Below are 14,939 nucleotides of genomic sequence, written 5' to 3'. Positions count from 1 at the left end.
TCAGTCTTATCACTGTTTTAAATCATCGGTAGGGTTGTTTCATTTCCACACCGAGAATTTACCTCCACATTCACTTCAAGCCAATGAATTTTCATTTACATCACTGCTATTTTTTGGAGAAGGTTGTCGTAGTCATCTCTGGAAAAGGGAGACATCTTGTACTGATTAGCTGGTGCCATGAAAAGTGCAGCTGCTCCTAACGTCATCTGGTCCTCCACTCAAAAACGATTAAAATAAAAAGAAAGAGTTAAAAAATGCAAGCAAACAGAGCAAATGGAGAAAGCATCTGAGTAAGCAGAGAGGTGGAAGCAGAGAGCCAATTTTTAGATTTTATTTGTTCAACCTTTTGAAAAGCACACTTTACCCCCTCCTTCACAGGTACACATTACAACACCTTACGTTTTATCACATAAAATACAGCAACATGACCAGTTGTAAAATATTTAAGCATTATAAATATTTTGTGTGTTTATACACAAAAGTAAAAGTACACAAATAAAAACTAACTGTAGTTTTAGATAGTTTTAGAAGTGGTATTTTCATAGCGCTGATTTCTGAAAGAGTTGAAATCTAATAGTTTCTCAAATAAATAAAGTTGCCAAATACTCAACATTACATTTTTTAGAATCTTGATGGTAATTGGTCATTATGTCTAGTCCTACGCCAGTGAACAAATAAACAAAGTAGGTAAACGATAAACAAAGATTATTTAGTGGTGTAATTCTTCCCCAAAAAAGCACACACTTCCTTTTTTATTTATTTGTTTTTACTGTGAACAAACTTATTTTGTTTAGCTAAATGCTAAACAGAACAGCTAATATTCAGCTCTGTTAAACCAGTGCATTTGTCCAATAATGGATTTGCAGGAGCTTGAGTGGAGCTATTGGAGACTAGTTTTTTACACTGTGCAGCAAGAAAATAAATAGACGTCTTACTTTGCTGTGGCAAAGTTTCAGCCTCCCTGATGGATCAGTAAATTAATGAACATGCACCTTCACTGCTAACATATTACTCTATGGATGACCTTATACACCAGGGAGAATTTTTCTTGTTCATGTATGCGTTTGTTTATTATTCTTCTCGATGCTGAACAGCACCTGGGACCTTGGATAAACAGGGGAGGGTTTAATGTGTGCTTTGCTTTCTCTTGGCCGTTACCAGACTTATGAGTACAAGCGCACACGCACACAGTGAAAAGTGCCACTTCATCACCTCTCCCTTAAGCCCCCTCCGAGACCAACTCAGTGATGGAAGGCACCATCAACAATAATAGGGACCCCTGAAAGATCCTTTTTTAAAGTTTGCACGTCTTGTACCCAGACAGTAGACACTTGCATGGATTTGCCTGTGTTTCACTTGGGCTCATGGAGGTAGTAGGTTTTTAAAATGGAATGTTATTTGCAGGCTTATTGTTACATATAAAATTAATAAAATTCATAGAATCTTAGTGACTTAAGTCCAACTCAGTTGCCGGTTTATCTTACATTTATTCTTGTACTCTTCTTTGCAGAAAGCAGAAGCAAAAATTTGTCAATGCATTTTGTTGTTATGGTGTAACAACAGCAAAGAATTAATTTACAGATAATATAATGACGTGTAGCTAACATTCAATCTATCTTGCTATTTCTTTTTAGTGGAAGGCTCATGATGGACTTGTTCTAAAGGTGGACTGGAATTCAGTCAACGACCTCATCCTATCAGGTGGAGAGGATTGTAAATATAAGGTTTGTGATTTTTATATATACAGCTCCATTTTCATAAAACAGTAAAAATGCTGAGTTTTTGCCAAGTCTGTCAACACAACTCAGGAACTACGTCCTTTCTTACATCAAAGTAAGAATGTTTCGAGCTTAAAGCAGATATTTAAGTATCCGGGGCCCATAATAATAGGATGAACTTACTTTACCAGTTGAAGTCACATCAACTGGATACCGCTGATGGAGATAGACTTCATTTTGACAAGAAATATTAGGATGTTTTGATATCACTAGATCTTGTGAACCCCATGTAGTTGGTCATTAAGGCACCATTTAGCCATCTCTTGGTGTTCCAATGTGGCGAGTGGGGCAGAATGGAGTTGTAGGCCCGCATCGGTGGACTTGTATAAGCCCATGTCGGCTTCACGGGTCGAGAGAGTGATGTAGTGATGACGTGTAGTTTGTGCGGCCTGCCTGTAGCTGTATTTGCAAGCATAAGCAAGACCTAGAAATTATTTGCTAAATTTAAATCTCAAGTGTTTGCTCGCCCAACAATAAGATTGCTACGTTGAATTCATCCACCATTATTGTTTTGAAAATAATGGTTTGTGGAACATCTATGATGCACATTTTATGCCTCGTGCTGATTTCTATGTTGCACCACACCTCATGTCCGGCACTGTCGGCTTGTTTTGTGAAAAATTAAACCTGCCCCAATATCTTTACTTAACTGAAGGTTCAGGTCATATCTGAAAGGCCAGAGGGGCCTCAGAGGCCGCTATTCTTTGTAAGACACTTTCAAGCTGGGCCAAAGATGCTTTCTTGCCATAGTGTAGTCTGCATCAGGACTGAGGTGTCATTGTTGGGGTTGAGGACAGTCCACCCCTGGTAACACCTCTGACCTGCTGAGGAAGGCAGCCACAAAGCCAGATTGCTGGTTAGGCTTGAGGTGGGGGGCAGCAGCAGTCATAGTCCATTATAATTAACCCATTGGTTCTGCAGTGATGCTACATTAAATAAGTCCACAACATCACAGGATATGGCTGATTCCAGTGGTTGGCATGTGACATGCTGTGGGGGCGTAAAGGCAGAGTTGTCTCTTAAAGACTGGCCATGTAGATATAGTATCTGAAAGACTCTGAAAGACTTGAGCTTGGAGAAATAGATAAATTATGGCCAGATAGGCAAGCTAACGGCTTGTCAGATTGAGGCCAAAATTTTTATCAGATGGCAAAAACCCCCTTTAGAGCTAGTCTCAAAGATTCTATTGTGCTTCATACAAAACCTTTACATCATCCTCACATTATTTACATATTTACTTGTCGGTCCATGGTCTTTACAGATAACTTGTCACATTTAATGACAAATTGTAAAATGGAGCACAGTACCTAGTAGGGGGTTAATGAGGTGTTGTGGTGACAATAAAAGGGCACAACGTTTTTTGTACAATAACTGTCTGTCTCAGACAGTGTGTTCCAGTTGCTGTGAGCATGTGACTTTGTTTACTGACCTAGGTGTAAGCAATGTTTAAAGGCCTCAAGTATGAAAGTGCTTTAAGCTTGACACTCTTCATCTGTTTGTATCTCTCGAGTCAACCAATATAAAGTGCTTGGCAAGCTGGTTGACAACAATCAAGCGTTGGAAAAAGCCTCGGTAAACCTGGTAAAAAAACAAACAAACAGAATGAGAGGCAGAATACAATTGATTTCTAAGCACTGTGAGATTACCATGACATTCTAACTGTTTGCCCCTAATGATGCTAAAGTTCCTCCATCTCCTGCATCTCCTTTGAAGTTTGCCATTATGGCTAATTTAAAGGACTGTTTCGCAGTTTTAATGTGTCTGGACTGCTATGATGACCTCTAGTTTAAAATCTAAAATGCCTAGACTGATCAAACCTAAACTGGATACTTCCTACACTGACCAGAGCTTTTTTAAAACACAACTTTGGATTTATAAAACCTTGATTTGTAAAAACACAAAAAAAGACATTTATTATTTGCATTTGGAGCACCTTAGAATTAAACAAACATAACATAAAAAAAAAATAATTACTGACAGATTAAAGTTTTGCAAAATATTACTAAAGTTTCATCTCGTTCTAATGAAGCCAGTATCATATATGTTCTCGTCTCATAAGATGGATGTATGTATGTACACCCTTGTTACTTTTTGAGAACATCTACTCCCCCAGACTTCAATTCCCTACCTGTTTATAACTTTCCTGTTAGCAACACACCGGGTGTTTGGCATCAAACTGTTGGTTAGACAAAACCATGTTTGGTTTATTTGAAGAGCAGTGGAAGTTTTAAACCAACCAAATAGTGTGTTAGTTGTTTTCAAGTGCCTACATACCAAAAATCTACTGATATGATATGACGAGCAGATGCTTTTGTTGCTTGAGCAAAATACACTATTCACAAAATGTTAGGGATATTCGGCTTTCGGGTTAAATTTCAGGATGAACGCAAAATGCACTATAACCTTTTGAGGTAAATGTAATGTGAAATTTGCTAAACCTTTGAATGCACATGTCCAGCTGTTCAATGTTTAAGTACTTTTTGAACAACTTGCTGTTCTCTAACAAGATCTTGCTGTTCTAAGGAGATTAATTCACAACAGTTGCTTGATCCATGAATCGACCAGTAACTCTCCTGGTTCAATCAGAATTGGTATTTAAACAGTCCTCTTCATCATGCTGCTGAGAGTTTTACATGATGAGACCAAGACGACACCCAACAATTGATCAACAGTACCTCGCCATTGTGAGGCTGCAAACAGGATGTTGCCAGATGAAAGTGGCCATTTAGCTTAGAGTGTCACAGAGTTTCATCAGCAGGTTGCAACAGTGAAGAGTCAAAGGAAGGCATAGAGGTTAGAGGTAATTTTGGCCACATCTCACACCGATGACTGCTTCATTGTGAAAAGTGCCCTGCAGAACCAGATGATTAATGCCACTCAACTCCAGGCACATTTAAAGGAGGTGAAAGGGATCAGCATGGTCTGCGTGCTAAGTAACCTTCAAGGGTATCTGACCCCACCACTATGCACAGGCCTCATCTTCTTGCATGGGCCAGGGAGCATTTACGCTGGATAAGGGACCAGTGGACCTCAGTGCTGTTCTATGATGGAAGTCAATTCACGTTGAGCCTAAATGATGTTCGTCAACAGTGTTGGCGATGTCACGTAGAACACTATGCATCAGCCACTGTTGTGGTTATGGAGTTACAGTTGTGGGTAGATGTGTCTAGTCAGTACAGAACCACCTTCACTTTGCAAATAGTACAGTGACGAGCCTATACTAGCTGAATAAAATCATTAATCCAGTCATTGTGTCCCTGCATGAACAACATAGGCCTGATTTCATCTTCATGGACGACAATGCTCCAGCTCATCTAGGTAGCATCATAAGGGAACAGCTGCTGGAGACTGGGGTACCTCGAATGGAGTGGCCTGCACTTTCTCCAAACCTGAATCCCATAGAAAACCTACATGATCAGCTTAGTTGCCGTCTAGAGGCTCATTACTCTGTACCCTAGAAGCTCAATGACCTGAGGGTTGCCCTCCAAGAAGACTGGGGTGCCATGCCTCAGCAGACAATAAGTTGACTTGTGAACATTATGAGACGTTGATGTGAAGCTGTAATTGATGTGCAAGACCACATGACACACCATTGACACATTTACATTTTTTGTTGTGGTATACTCACCACTGTTGTTGGCTTTTGTTTTAATAAATTGTCTGAGATGAGGGAATCAGCATTTCATTCTTCTACTTAAATGCCCTGCTTTCATGATAAATAACACTGTAGCGTGAACCTTTTACATTTTCCATAAAGAAAAAGCAGAATTAAGGTTTTGGAGCAGCTTAGTCAAAGTCTGCATTTCAATCTTATTTAGCTGCTGTGTCATGACATTAAACATGACGTTCATGTTCTAAAACCCCTGAAATAAAACTATTCTGCAAAGAAGAGTAGTGAGGATTCCTCCACGTTGATGTTAAAGACTCCATTTAATTAAAGTCGGCAGTTATCAGTCGTTGTTTATCAGTCATTTTTACAGCACTGCAGACTATGTCAAAGGGTCAGCTGTAAGCTGCGCTACAAACTGAATATCAGTATCAGTTCTATTAAACTCCTATTAATATAAAATATGCATTCAGTGACCTGAACTGTATGCGGTTACATAGGGAATGCAGTATAAGAGAAGCAACAAGTGCATTACATCATTAATTACTAAGGGTACTGAGCTCAGTGTAAGCAAGCAGTTAAAAGAAGTCACACACACTGAAGCTTTTCTCCACTGCAGAACAAATACACAGGACATTACTGTTTATATTACACCCCAACCTTTAGAAATATTACTATTTTTTAGGTTGTTTATTTTGTTTGTTATAAAGTATGTCCTCTCTCCAAAGGTTTGGGACAGCTTCGGTCGTCTGCTTTACTTGTCATCCTCTCAGGACTACCCCATCACCTCTTTGTCCTGGGCCCCAGATGGAGAGGTGTTTTCTGTGGGCTCCTTCAACACCCTGTGGCTCTGTGACAAGACTGGCGTAGGTGGAACATTTATACTCTTCTTCAATTCCTTCTTTTCTTTAAGGTCGGAATCCTCATTGTATAATATGGAATAATGAACCCCGGGATACCTGATTAGGCATGGTGAAAGTTTTTGCTTTTCTAGGTGGCACTAGGTAAAAAGTAAAACATTGAGGGATGTTGCAGCTCTTTCATTAGCTTGCCTGAGCAATAGACCTTTGGAGATAATCACTTGGTAATATTTTAAATTTAGTTTGATGTAGTTGTATTCATTATGTACCTATTAACAGTAACAAGTAATTTCAGGGGACCTCACAAAATATAAATGCAACAAATTAATTCATAGCACTTTAAATGCCTGTTTAGTAGGTAGTTTGACACCTAACAATTTTAACACTTGTTTTCAGAAAAGAGAAAAGTAAGCATGCATTTCATAGTTTTTTTTCGAAACTTAAATATGAAAAGTGTGGTGTGCATTTGTATTCATCCTTCCAAGAATTAATACAGAATAGAACATCTGTTTGCTGTAATTACAGCTGCAAATCCTTAGGGGTAATTTTCTACCAGCCTTGTATATCTAGAGACTGAAATATTTGCCCATACTTCTTCTTTCAAAAAAGCTGAGACAGACTGGACAGAGAGGGTCTGTATTCATGTCTTACTACATTTTTCCAATTGGGTTTAAATCTGGACTTTGATTAGGCCATTCAACACCCGAATATGATTTGATCTTAATAATTCTGTTGTAGCTCTGGCTGTATGTTTACAGTCTTTCTTCTGCTGGTAGGTGAAGCTCCATGAGGAGGTTTCTGCTACAGATAGCACTTTGCATGCAGGCATGACTTTGGGATTTTACCTAACTCTGTCTTAAACTGCTCTCCAAGTTTCTTGGTCTTCATAATTTCAAGATGGCGCCGCAGATGGTCGCCTCGGTGTGTTGGTGCGCATTGTTTTGTTTTGTTTTTTGCTTTAAAACGGTCTTCTGTGATGGTACCCGGAGCTCTCTCACCAGAGAAGAACTCATGAACATCAGGGCTACTACACCAGAGGAGTTATTTCCAACATTTCTGCCTACTGCTCTGGAATTTTTGGACATTCTGGTCAAAGGTGCGCTCACCTTTGTTCACGCGGTGAAACGCCGGAAGAGAGGGAAACGGGCTGGGGTGCTGGTACGTCTTCGCCAGCGTGGACTACGAACACCGTTACCTGGAATATTTCTCTCTAACGTGCGCTCACTTCCCAACAAAATTGAGGAACTACAACTGCTGTTGGGGAAAAACAGGGACTTTTATTCATCGGCAGTTTTGTGCTTCACGGAGACGTGGCTGTGTGGATTAATACCGGACTCTGCGCTGCAGCTGGCAGGATTCCAGCTCTACAGAGCGGACAGAGACACGGAACTCTCCGGCAAAGCGAAAGGTGGAGGAATCTGTTTTTACCTCAACAGTGGTTGGTGCAACGACGTGACGGTGATTCAGCAGCACTGTTCTCCAGACCTGGAATCCTTCATCATAAACTGTAAGCCTTTCTATTCCCCCCGTGAGTTCGCTTCGTTCATCCTGGTCGGTGTTTACATCCCGCCGCAAGCTAACGTGCAGGTCGCACAGCGCATGCTCGCCGACCAGATACTGAGTGTGGAGCAGACCAACCCGGACTCCTTAGTTATCGTCGTTGGCGACTTTAACAAAGGTAATGTCACCCACGAACTCCCCAAATATAGACAGTTTATAAAATGTCCGACCAGAGAGGACAACATTCTGGATCACTGTTACACCACCATCAGAGACGCTTATCACGCCGTCCCACGTGCTGCACTGGGCCAATCCGATCACATCATGGTCCACCTGATTCCTGTATACAGGCAGAAACTAAAGCTCTGCAAACCTGTTGTGAGGACGACAAGGAAGTGGAGCAGTGAGGCTGTGGAGAATCTCCAGGCGTGTTTAGGCTGTACAGACTGGGATGTGTTCAGGACTACTACCAACCGCCTGGACGAGTACACAGAGGCTGTGACTTCCTACATCAGCTTCTGTGAGGACAGCTGTGTACCATCATGCACCAGGGTGAGTTACAACAACGACAAACCCTGGTTCACAGCTAAACTCAGAGGGTTAAGACTGGATAAGGAAGAGGCCTTCAGGAGTGGGGACAAAGACATATACAGAGAGGCTAAGTACAAGTTTGGCAAGGCAGTGAAAGAGGCCAAACGACTGTACTCTGAGAAGCTCCAAAACCAGTTCTCAGCCAATGACTCTGCATCTGTCTGGAAAGGGCTCAAGCAAATCACCAACTACAAGCCGAAAGCCCCCCACTCCATCAACGACCAACGCCTCGCCAACGACCTGAACGAGTTCTACTGCCGCTTTGAAAGACAAAGGGACAGTCCTGCAACCATCCCCCACGACGCCCCCCAACAGCTGCAGCCACAATCCACCACCCCCACCTCCCCAACCTCAAGAGGGGCCTTGGCACCTTCAACCCCCACCCTGAAGTTCCCCCCCACCAGCCCCCTACCCACGCCGAGGACGGCTCTTTCCATCCAGGAGAGGGACGTCAACAAACTCTTCAGGAGACAGAACCCCCGGAAAGCTGCTGGTCCGGATTCTGTCTCACCAGCCAGCCTGAAGCGCTGCGCTGATCAGCTGTCTCCAGTCTTCACAGACATTTTTAACACCTCACTGGAGACATGTCATGTGCCAGCCTGCTTCAAGTCCTCCACCATCGTCCCTGTTCCCAAGAAGCCAAGGACCACAGGGCTTAATGACTTCAGACCCGTCGCCCTGACCTCTGTGGTGATGAAGTCCTTTGAGCGCCTTGTGCTCTCACACCTAAAAGACATCACCGACCCCCTCCTGGACCCCCTGCAGTTTGCCTACAGAGCCAACAGGTCTGTAGATGATGCAGTCAACCTAGCCCTTCACTTCATCCTCCGGCACCTGGACTCCACAGGAACCTACGCCAGGATCCTGTTTGTGGATTTCAGCTCTGCCTTCAACACCATCGTCCCAGCTCTGCTCCAGGAGAAGCTCTCCCTGCTGAGTGTGCCCGACTCCACCTGCAGGTGGATCACTGACTTCCTATCTGACAGGAAGCAGCGCGTGAGGCTGGGGAAGCACGTCTCTGACTCCCTGACCATCAGCACCGGTTCCCCCCAAGGCTGTGTTCTCTCTCCTCTGCTCTTCTCCCTGTACACCAACAGCTGCACCTCCAGTCACCAGTCTGTCAAGCTTCTGAAGTTTGCGGACGACACCACCCTGATCGGACTCATCTCTGATGGTGACGAGTCTGCGTACGGATGGGAGGTGGACCATCTGTTGGACTGGTGCAGCCAGAACAACCTTGAGCTCAACGCTCTAAAGACAGTGGAGATGGTTGTGGACTTCAGGCAGAACCCAGCCCCACCTGCCCCCATCACCCTCTGTGACTCCACAATTGACACTGTGGAATCTTTCCGCTTCCTGGGAACCATCACCTCCCAGGATCTCAAGTGGGAGCCAAACATCAGCTCCCTCATCAAGAAAGCCCAGCAGAGGATGTTCTTCCTGCGGCAGCTGAAGAAATTCAACCTGCCAAAGACTATGATGGTGCACTTCTACACAGCCATCATTGAGTCCATCCTCACCTCCTCCATCACCATCTGGTACGCCGCTGCTACAGCCAAGAATAAGGGCAGGCTGCAGCGTGTCATTCGGTCTGCTGAGAAGGTGATTGGCTGCAGTCTACTGTCGCTCCAGGAACTGTACACCTCCAGGACCCTGAAGCGGGCAGGGAAGATTCTGGCTGATCCCTCCCACCCCGGTCACAGACTCTTTGAGACTCTCCCCTCTGGCAGGAGGCTGCGGTCCATCCGGACCAAAACCTCACGCCACAGGAACAGTTTTTTCCCATCTGCCACCAGCCTTGTTAACAAAGCCCAGAAACCACCCTGACACTCTCCCTTTCACCCCCCCCCCCCTTTTTTTTTTTGCTGACAGGACACCTGTAACTGTAACTCTATGCGTTACATTAACGTTCAGCATGGACTCCTGCTTTACTTGCACTGCCATACTTGCACAATGATCACCTGCACTGTTGTATTGCTCTTGCATCTTATACTGCTCTATATTAACTCTCACTCACTTAAAACTGTGCACATATATTTATATTATATTGTAGATATGCTTATACTGTTTAATTTGTACTGTATTGCACCGACTACGCCAAAACAAATTCCTTATATGTCCAAAAACGTACTTGGCAATAAAGCTTTTCTGATTCTGATTCTGATGATGCACTTTGCTCGCTAATGTTCTGTAACAGACCTCTGAGGCCTTCAGAGAACAGCTAGATTTGTAGTAAGAGAAAATTACACACAGGCAAGCTCTTATTTAGGGATATCAGAGTAAAGGGGGCTGAATGTGCATGCCCCTCCCACACCCACTGTTAAAATTTTTATTGCTGTAAAATGTATAAAAGTATGTTAAATTTTCCTTTCTCTTCGCAGGTATGTGTTACTTTTTGTTGATGTGTCATATAGAATACAAAGAAAATAGAATGAGGTTTGCAGTCGTTGCAATTATAAAATTATAAAGCATGGCTTTCATTATATTTTCAGTTTCCCCACATATTTTAATTCAGTGTTTCGTAATTTTTGCTTCATATTGAACTTACATGCTTTACAGACGGTGGAACCCTTTACCCTGAAACAGACAGAAAATCTGTGGGACACACCACTCTTCCTGTGCAGTATGGTTTATATTGTGCGGCTCTTTACTGACCTTATGCATTTTCTATACATCATTCATCTCTGTAAATTGCATTAGGCTGCATGCCACATATTCTTCTTACCTGGTGTTGATGGTAACTGCAGTAATGAGAGGAGAAATGAGAGAATGATGAATGGTAATTGTTGTTTTGTTATTGTCAAACGTTTGGCCAGCAAAAACATTACCACCTGCCTCATGGGATGTTCAGGCCTTAGTTGACTTAATGTTGAGATGTCAACACATTGCAGTAATCAAAACAAACAAACAATGCTGGGCATTTTTGTGCCCTGATCGCCAGGAATTTTTATGCTTCATTTTGATTTAGAGACTTGTAGAAGAAAGTGTTGTGGTCTAAACAAACCCAACTTAAATGTTTGGGCCACAATCCCAAAAGGCATATTTAGCACAAAACAGCAACATTGTACATCACCAAAAGAACACTAATCACATTGAAACATGGTGGTTGCAGTATGATGATTTTGAGTCGGTTTTCTTCAGATCGAATTGAGTTTTTTGTCAAGTTGAATGAAATTATGAACAGTTTTAACTACCTGTACATTTTGATCCAAGACCTTCAGTCGTCTGCTGGAAAGCTGAGGATGAATATTTTTTTTGTAGCACGCTGAGTCCAAGCATACACCCAAACAAAAAATAGAATGGCTTCACCGGAAGAAAATAGTTTTTTTTGGCACTAGTGGCCTTTATTTGTCAGTAGCTGGACAGGAAGAAAGGCAGAAAGAGAAGGGGAAGACATGCAGCAAACGGCCAAAGGCTGAGAATTGAACCGGGAACAACTGCGTTGAATACCGTAGCCTATGCACATGGTGCGCCTGCTCAATCACCAAGTCATGTTGCGCCCTAAAGAAAATTGTTTTGCAAAAGCATTGACACTCTTCCAAACTAAATCAGACAGGGAGTCTGGGGGGTCACCTGAAGAAGGCTGTGGTCAAGAGCTGTCCTCACCATCTCATAGATTTTTAGAACTTTTGCAAGGTAAAGTGAGCAAATGTATTCAAGCCAAGATGTGGCAAGAACTGTTACACTGTTTTTGAAGCAAAGGGTGCTTCCGCGTGGTATTAGTTCAAGAGTGTGCCCACTTAAGGGCTTGACAGGCCTCTCCATGTTCATATACATGCGCCGCATGGTCCATGTGGACAAGCACCCTCCCCTATTCATGCTATTTTTAGCTCAGCAAAACAATCACATTCCACTCAAAGATACACAGTCTTCAATACAGCCTCTTGGTTGAGAACCGATACAAAAGAATAAAGTGATTTCTCATTAGTGCAGTTTTTGTATCCTTGTTGTCCATGATGGATAAATTTTCCACACTGGAAAAACAGCAAATTGCTCCTCATTGTATTTGTTTTAAACAAGTTGTTCTATTCATGACCTGACCCATTGTTTTCATTATATGCTTTGTGTTTGGCGCCACCATTTGACTGGGACTATTATTGTCCCTTTCGGCTCGTACGGTCACAAAAGTCTGGGCTGCATGCGGAGTGGGTCGGTACAGATGGTGAAGTTTACGTCACACAGGCGTACCGGTCAGAATAGCAGACTAGAAGGGCAGAACTGGGCCCTATGCACCCAGGCTTATTTTAACTTGATCGTGTTTCTTCCCTGATAAATGTTTTTGTTCTTCAGTTGAATTGTACAAAATGTATATCACATTAAAGGTGGAAAAGGTTTTTTATGATCTGATTTTTTTTCTTTTTTGTAAAAACCTGACATTTTAACAGTGGTGCACACTTTAGAGATCAACTTTACCTCCTCCCATAGTGGCTTTGTTTACGTGGTTGGTTTGTTCCATTGTGTCGTTGTTGGAGCGCTCGCCTTGCAGTTGTGTGTTTTGGTTGAGGCAGTGCAGGGATGATGATGATGATAATTATGATAAATGTGTCTCAGCCCCAATCTGACTGGAGTAAGGGTATGCTATCCTCTTCTTCTCCCTGAGCTCTAGAGATAACGTGTAACACAGTGTGGGAGGCTTGCACAGGGCGATTAAGAAGCTGAGAAACATGAGTAAGGTCTAGAAAAGAAAATCCCCTTTATGGTCTCTCGATCAGGGAGGCTTTCAGTGCATGAATTCAGACTCATTGACTTTTGCATACAAATTCACATAGGTCACTTCAGTATAAATGCCACAACGCCATTTAGTGTTTGAAATCTGCAAACAATCAAAGAAGCTGTTAACTAATTACAAGGGTTTTAGCTTGGTGGTTAGTGGTGCTTCAACGGTTACCCAGTGTGTCTAAGAGTCTTTTCACTTGCTAGTGTGACTAATGGAAAGGACTTTTGTTCTATATCTGCAACAATGAAACCTTGCACTTTAACATATCGCTGCTGGCTCAGCAGGATCTGTCCCTCTTATTTAACCCCTTCACCCCCATTCCAACCTAGCTTTTCTTTCAGCCTCAGCTATGCTAACTTAGTTTCTAGTCATTTGTGCCTTAGGGCAGATGTAGGATTCCCTTTAATATTATTTTTGTTGGCTTAACACCTACACATTTCCCTTTTTTATGTCCAACAGGTGGCTGATTTTTATAATTTTTTTGACCTATATGTTTTTAGATGTTATTGTTTCCTTTCTCAAACTATTAATCGATCTTTTGTTGTTATGCTTTAAGTTTTTCTGCACTTCAAATCCTTCTTGTTGGTGGAGTACCTTTTCTATTTATGAGCAATTTTACAGCTCAAAAGACACATAGAGCTTCACTGTCCCTCTTTACAAGATCAGTCAGTGTCTGTCTGAACGCCTGCCATAGTATATGCAAGTGCCCACATGCCTGTGTGTGTGTGTGTGTGTTTGTGTGTGTGCAGCCATTGCTGTGCAAATGTCCCTGCGAGACAGCAGTCTATTTACGAGGCGCTGCAGCTGGTGTCTAGCGTCTGGACCCTGTCACGATCCCTGACACTGTCACTGGCTAACAAGTAGGACTCATTGTGCCAGGCAAGCACCCTAGCTTCTTTCTCTGCTCCCTCTCCTCATCTTTCCTATACACTTGTTTTTCTCTTTTACTACTGTTCACAGATATACACACACATAACTGGCTTGAGCTACTGAGCTGACATCATATTTGTTTGTGTACCTGCCTGTTTTTCTTTGGTTGTACCTTTAACATTTGTTCATATGCCAGGACAGCATATGGATCTTGGCTTCGTTTAGTTTAAGCAGATTTCAGGATGTCCCAAGCTCAGAGGTCAGTCATTGGGACGTTAGCACAATAGAATCGAGAAAGCATTACTTTCTTTTGCCAGACAACCATGTGTTTGCCCGACAGATCTCATTCAAGAAATAATCGTCTTTTGACTGGTCTTGCAGAGGCTGTGTTAATCTGAATGTGGCAGCAGGCTCGTATCTTAGTCATTACTGATGTTCTCTCTGCGTCTTCTTGGTGTTATTGAGCTTAGCCCCGCTATGAACCAGATCCCAATCACAGTCTGCCCAGTTGTCCAGTGTGCATTTCCTCTGTTCCCCAAAGTTGTTAATTACAGATCCACAAGTAACATAGTGCATAAGATTTTAAGTAAGTATCCCTTCAGTACAGATTTTCATTTTGGTATACACTTGTACCAAAGAATCTAGTGGTGTTATAAACCTGTACACACCTAGAGTTTTTATTTGTGACACATGGCACCATGATCATAGGAAAACATATGGGTGCAATAATATTGTATAATATTGTGATAACAATACTACTTTTCTGTCATCCCAACGTCCCTTCCACTCTCCATGGGTTTTAGCATCTCATCACTAAAAACACCATATGGTGTTTGGATCAATTAGTGTGGCAGTCAAGACCACCTAACCCAACCCAAGACCAACTCAAGTCCAAGACTTTTGGTGGGAAGAAAGACGAAGTCCAGGTCCAATACGCAACCAATGAGAAACCATTTTTAGGACCATTGTTGCGATCATAATAATTTAGTTGTAGCTGCAAACAAATTCTCAACTAC

At 42.5% G+C, this 14,939-nt stretch overlaps 1 protein-coding gene across 2 annotated transcripts in view; it reads left to right on the top strand.

Moving 5' to 3' along the window:
* ift80 (intraflagellar transport 80 homolog (Chlamydomonas)) overlaps positions 1–14,939 on the top strand; it is a 75,390-nt gene that overhangs the window by 16,210 nt on the left and 44,241 nt on the right. Inside the window, exons 7-8 of one of the 2 annotated variants that reach the window (XM_047391890.1) lie at positions 1,635–1,724; positions 6,114–6,251. In XM_047391890.1, the coding sequence (XP_047247846.1) occupies positions 1,635–1,724; positions 6,114–6,251 (228 nt within the window). The remainder of the gene's footprint in view (positions 1–1,634; positions 1,725–6,113; positions 6,252–14,939) is intronic. The other variant, XM_047391891.1, reaches the window with a different exon arrangement.

This window comes from Girardinichthys multiradiatus, chromosome 18 (genome assembly GCF_021462225.1).
Source record: "Girardinichthys multiradiatus isolate DD_20200921_A chromosome 18, DD_fGirMul_XY1, whole genome shotgun sequence".
NCBI classification, from domain to species: domain Eukaryota; kingdom Metazoa; phylum Chordata; class Actinopteri; order Cyprinodontiformes; family Goodeidae; genus Girardinichthys; species Girardinichthys multiradiatus.
This window is presented reverse-complemented; position numbering and strand designations above follow the sequence as displayed.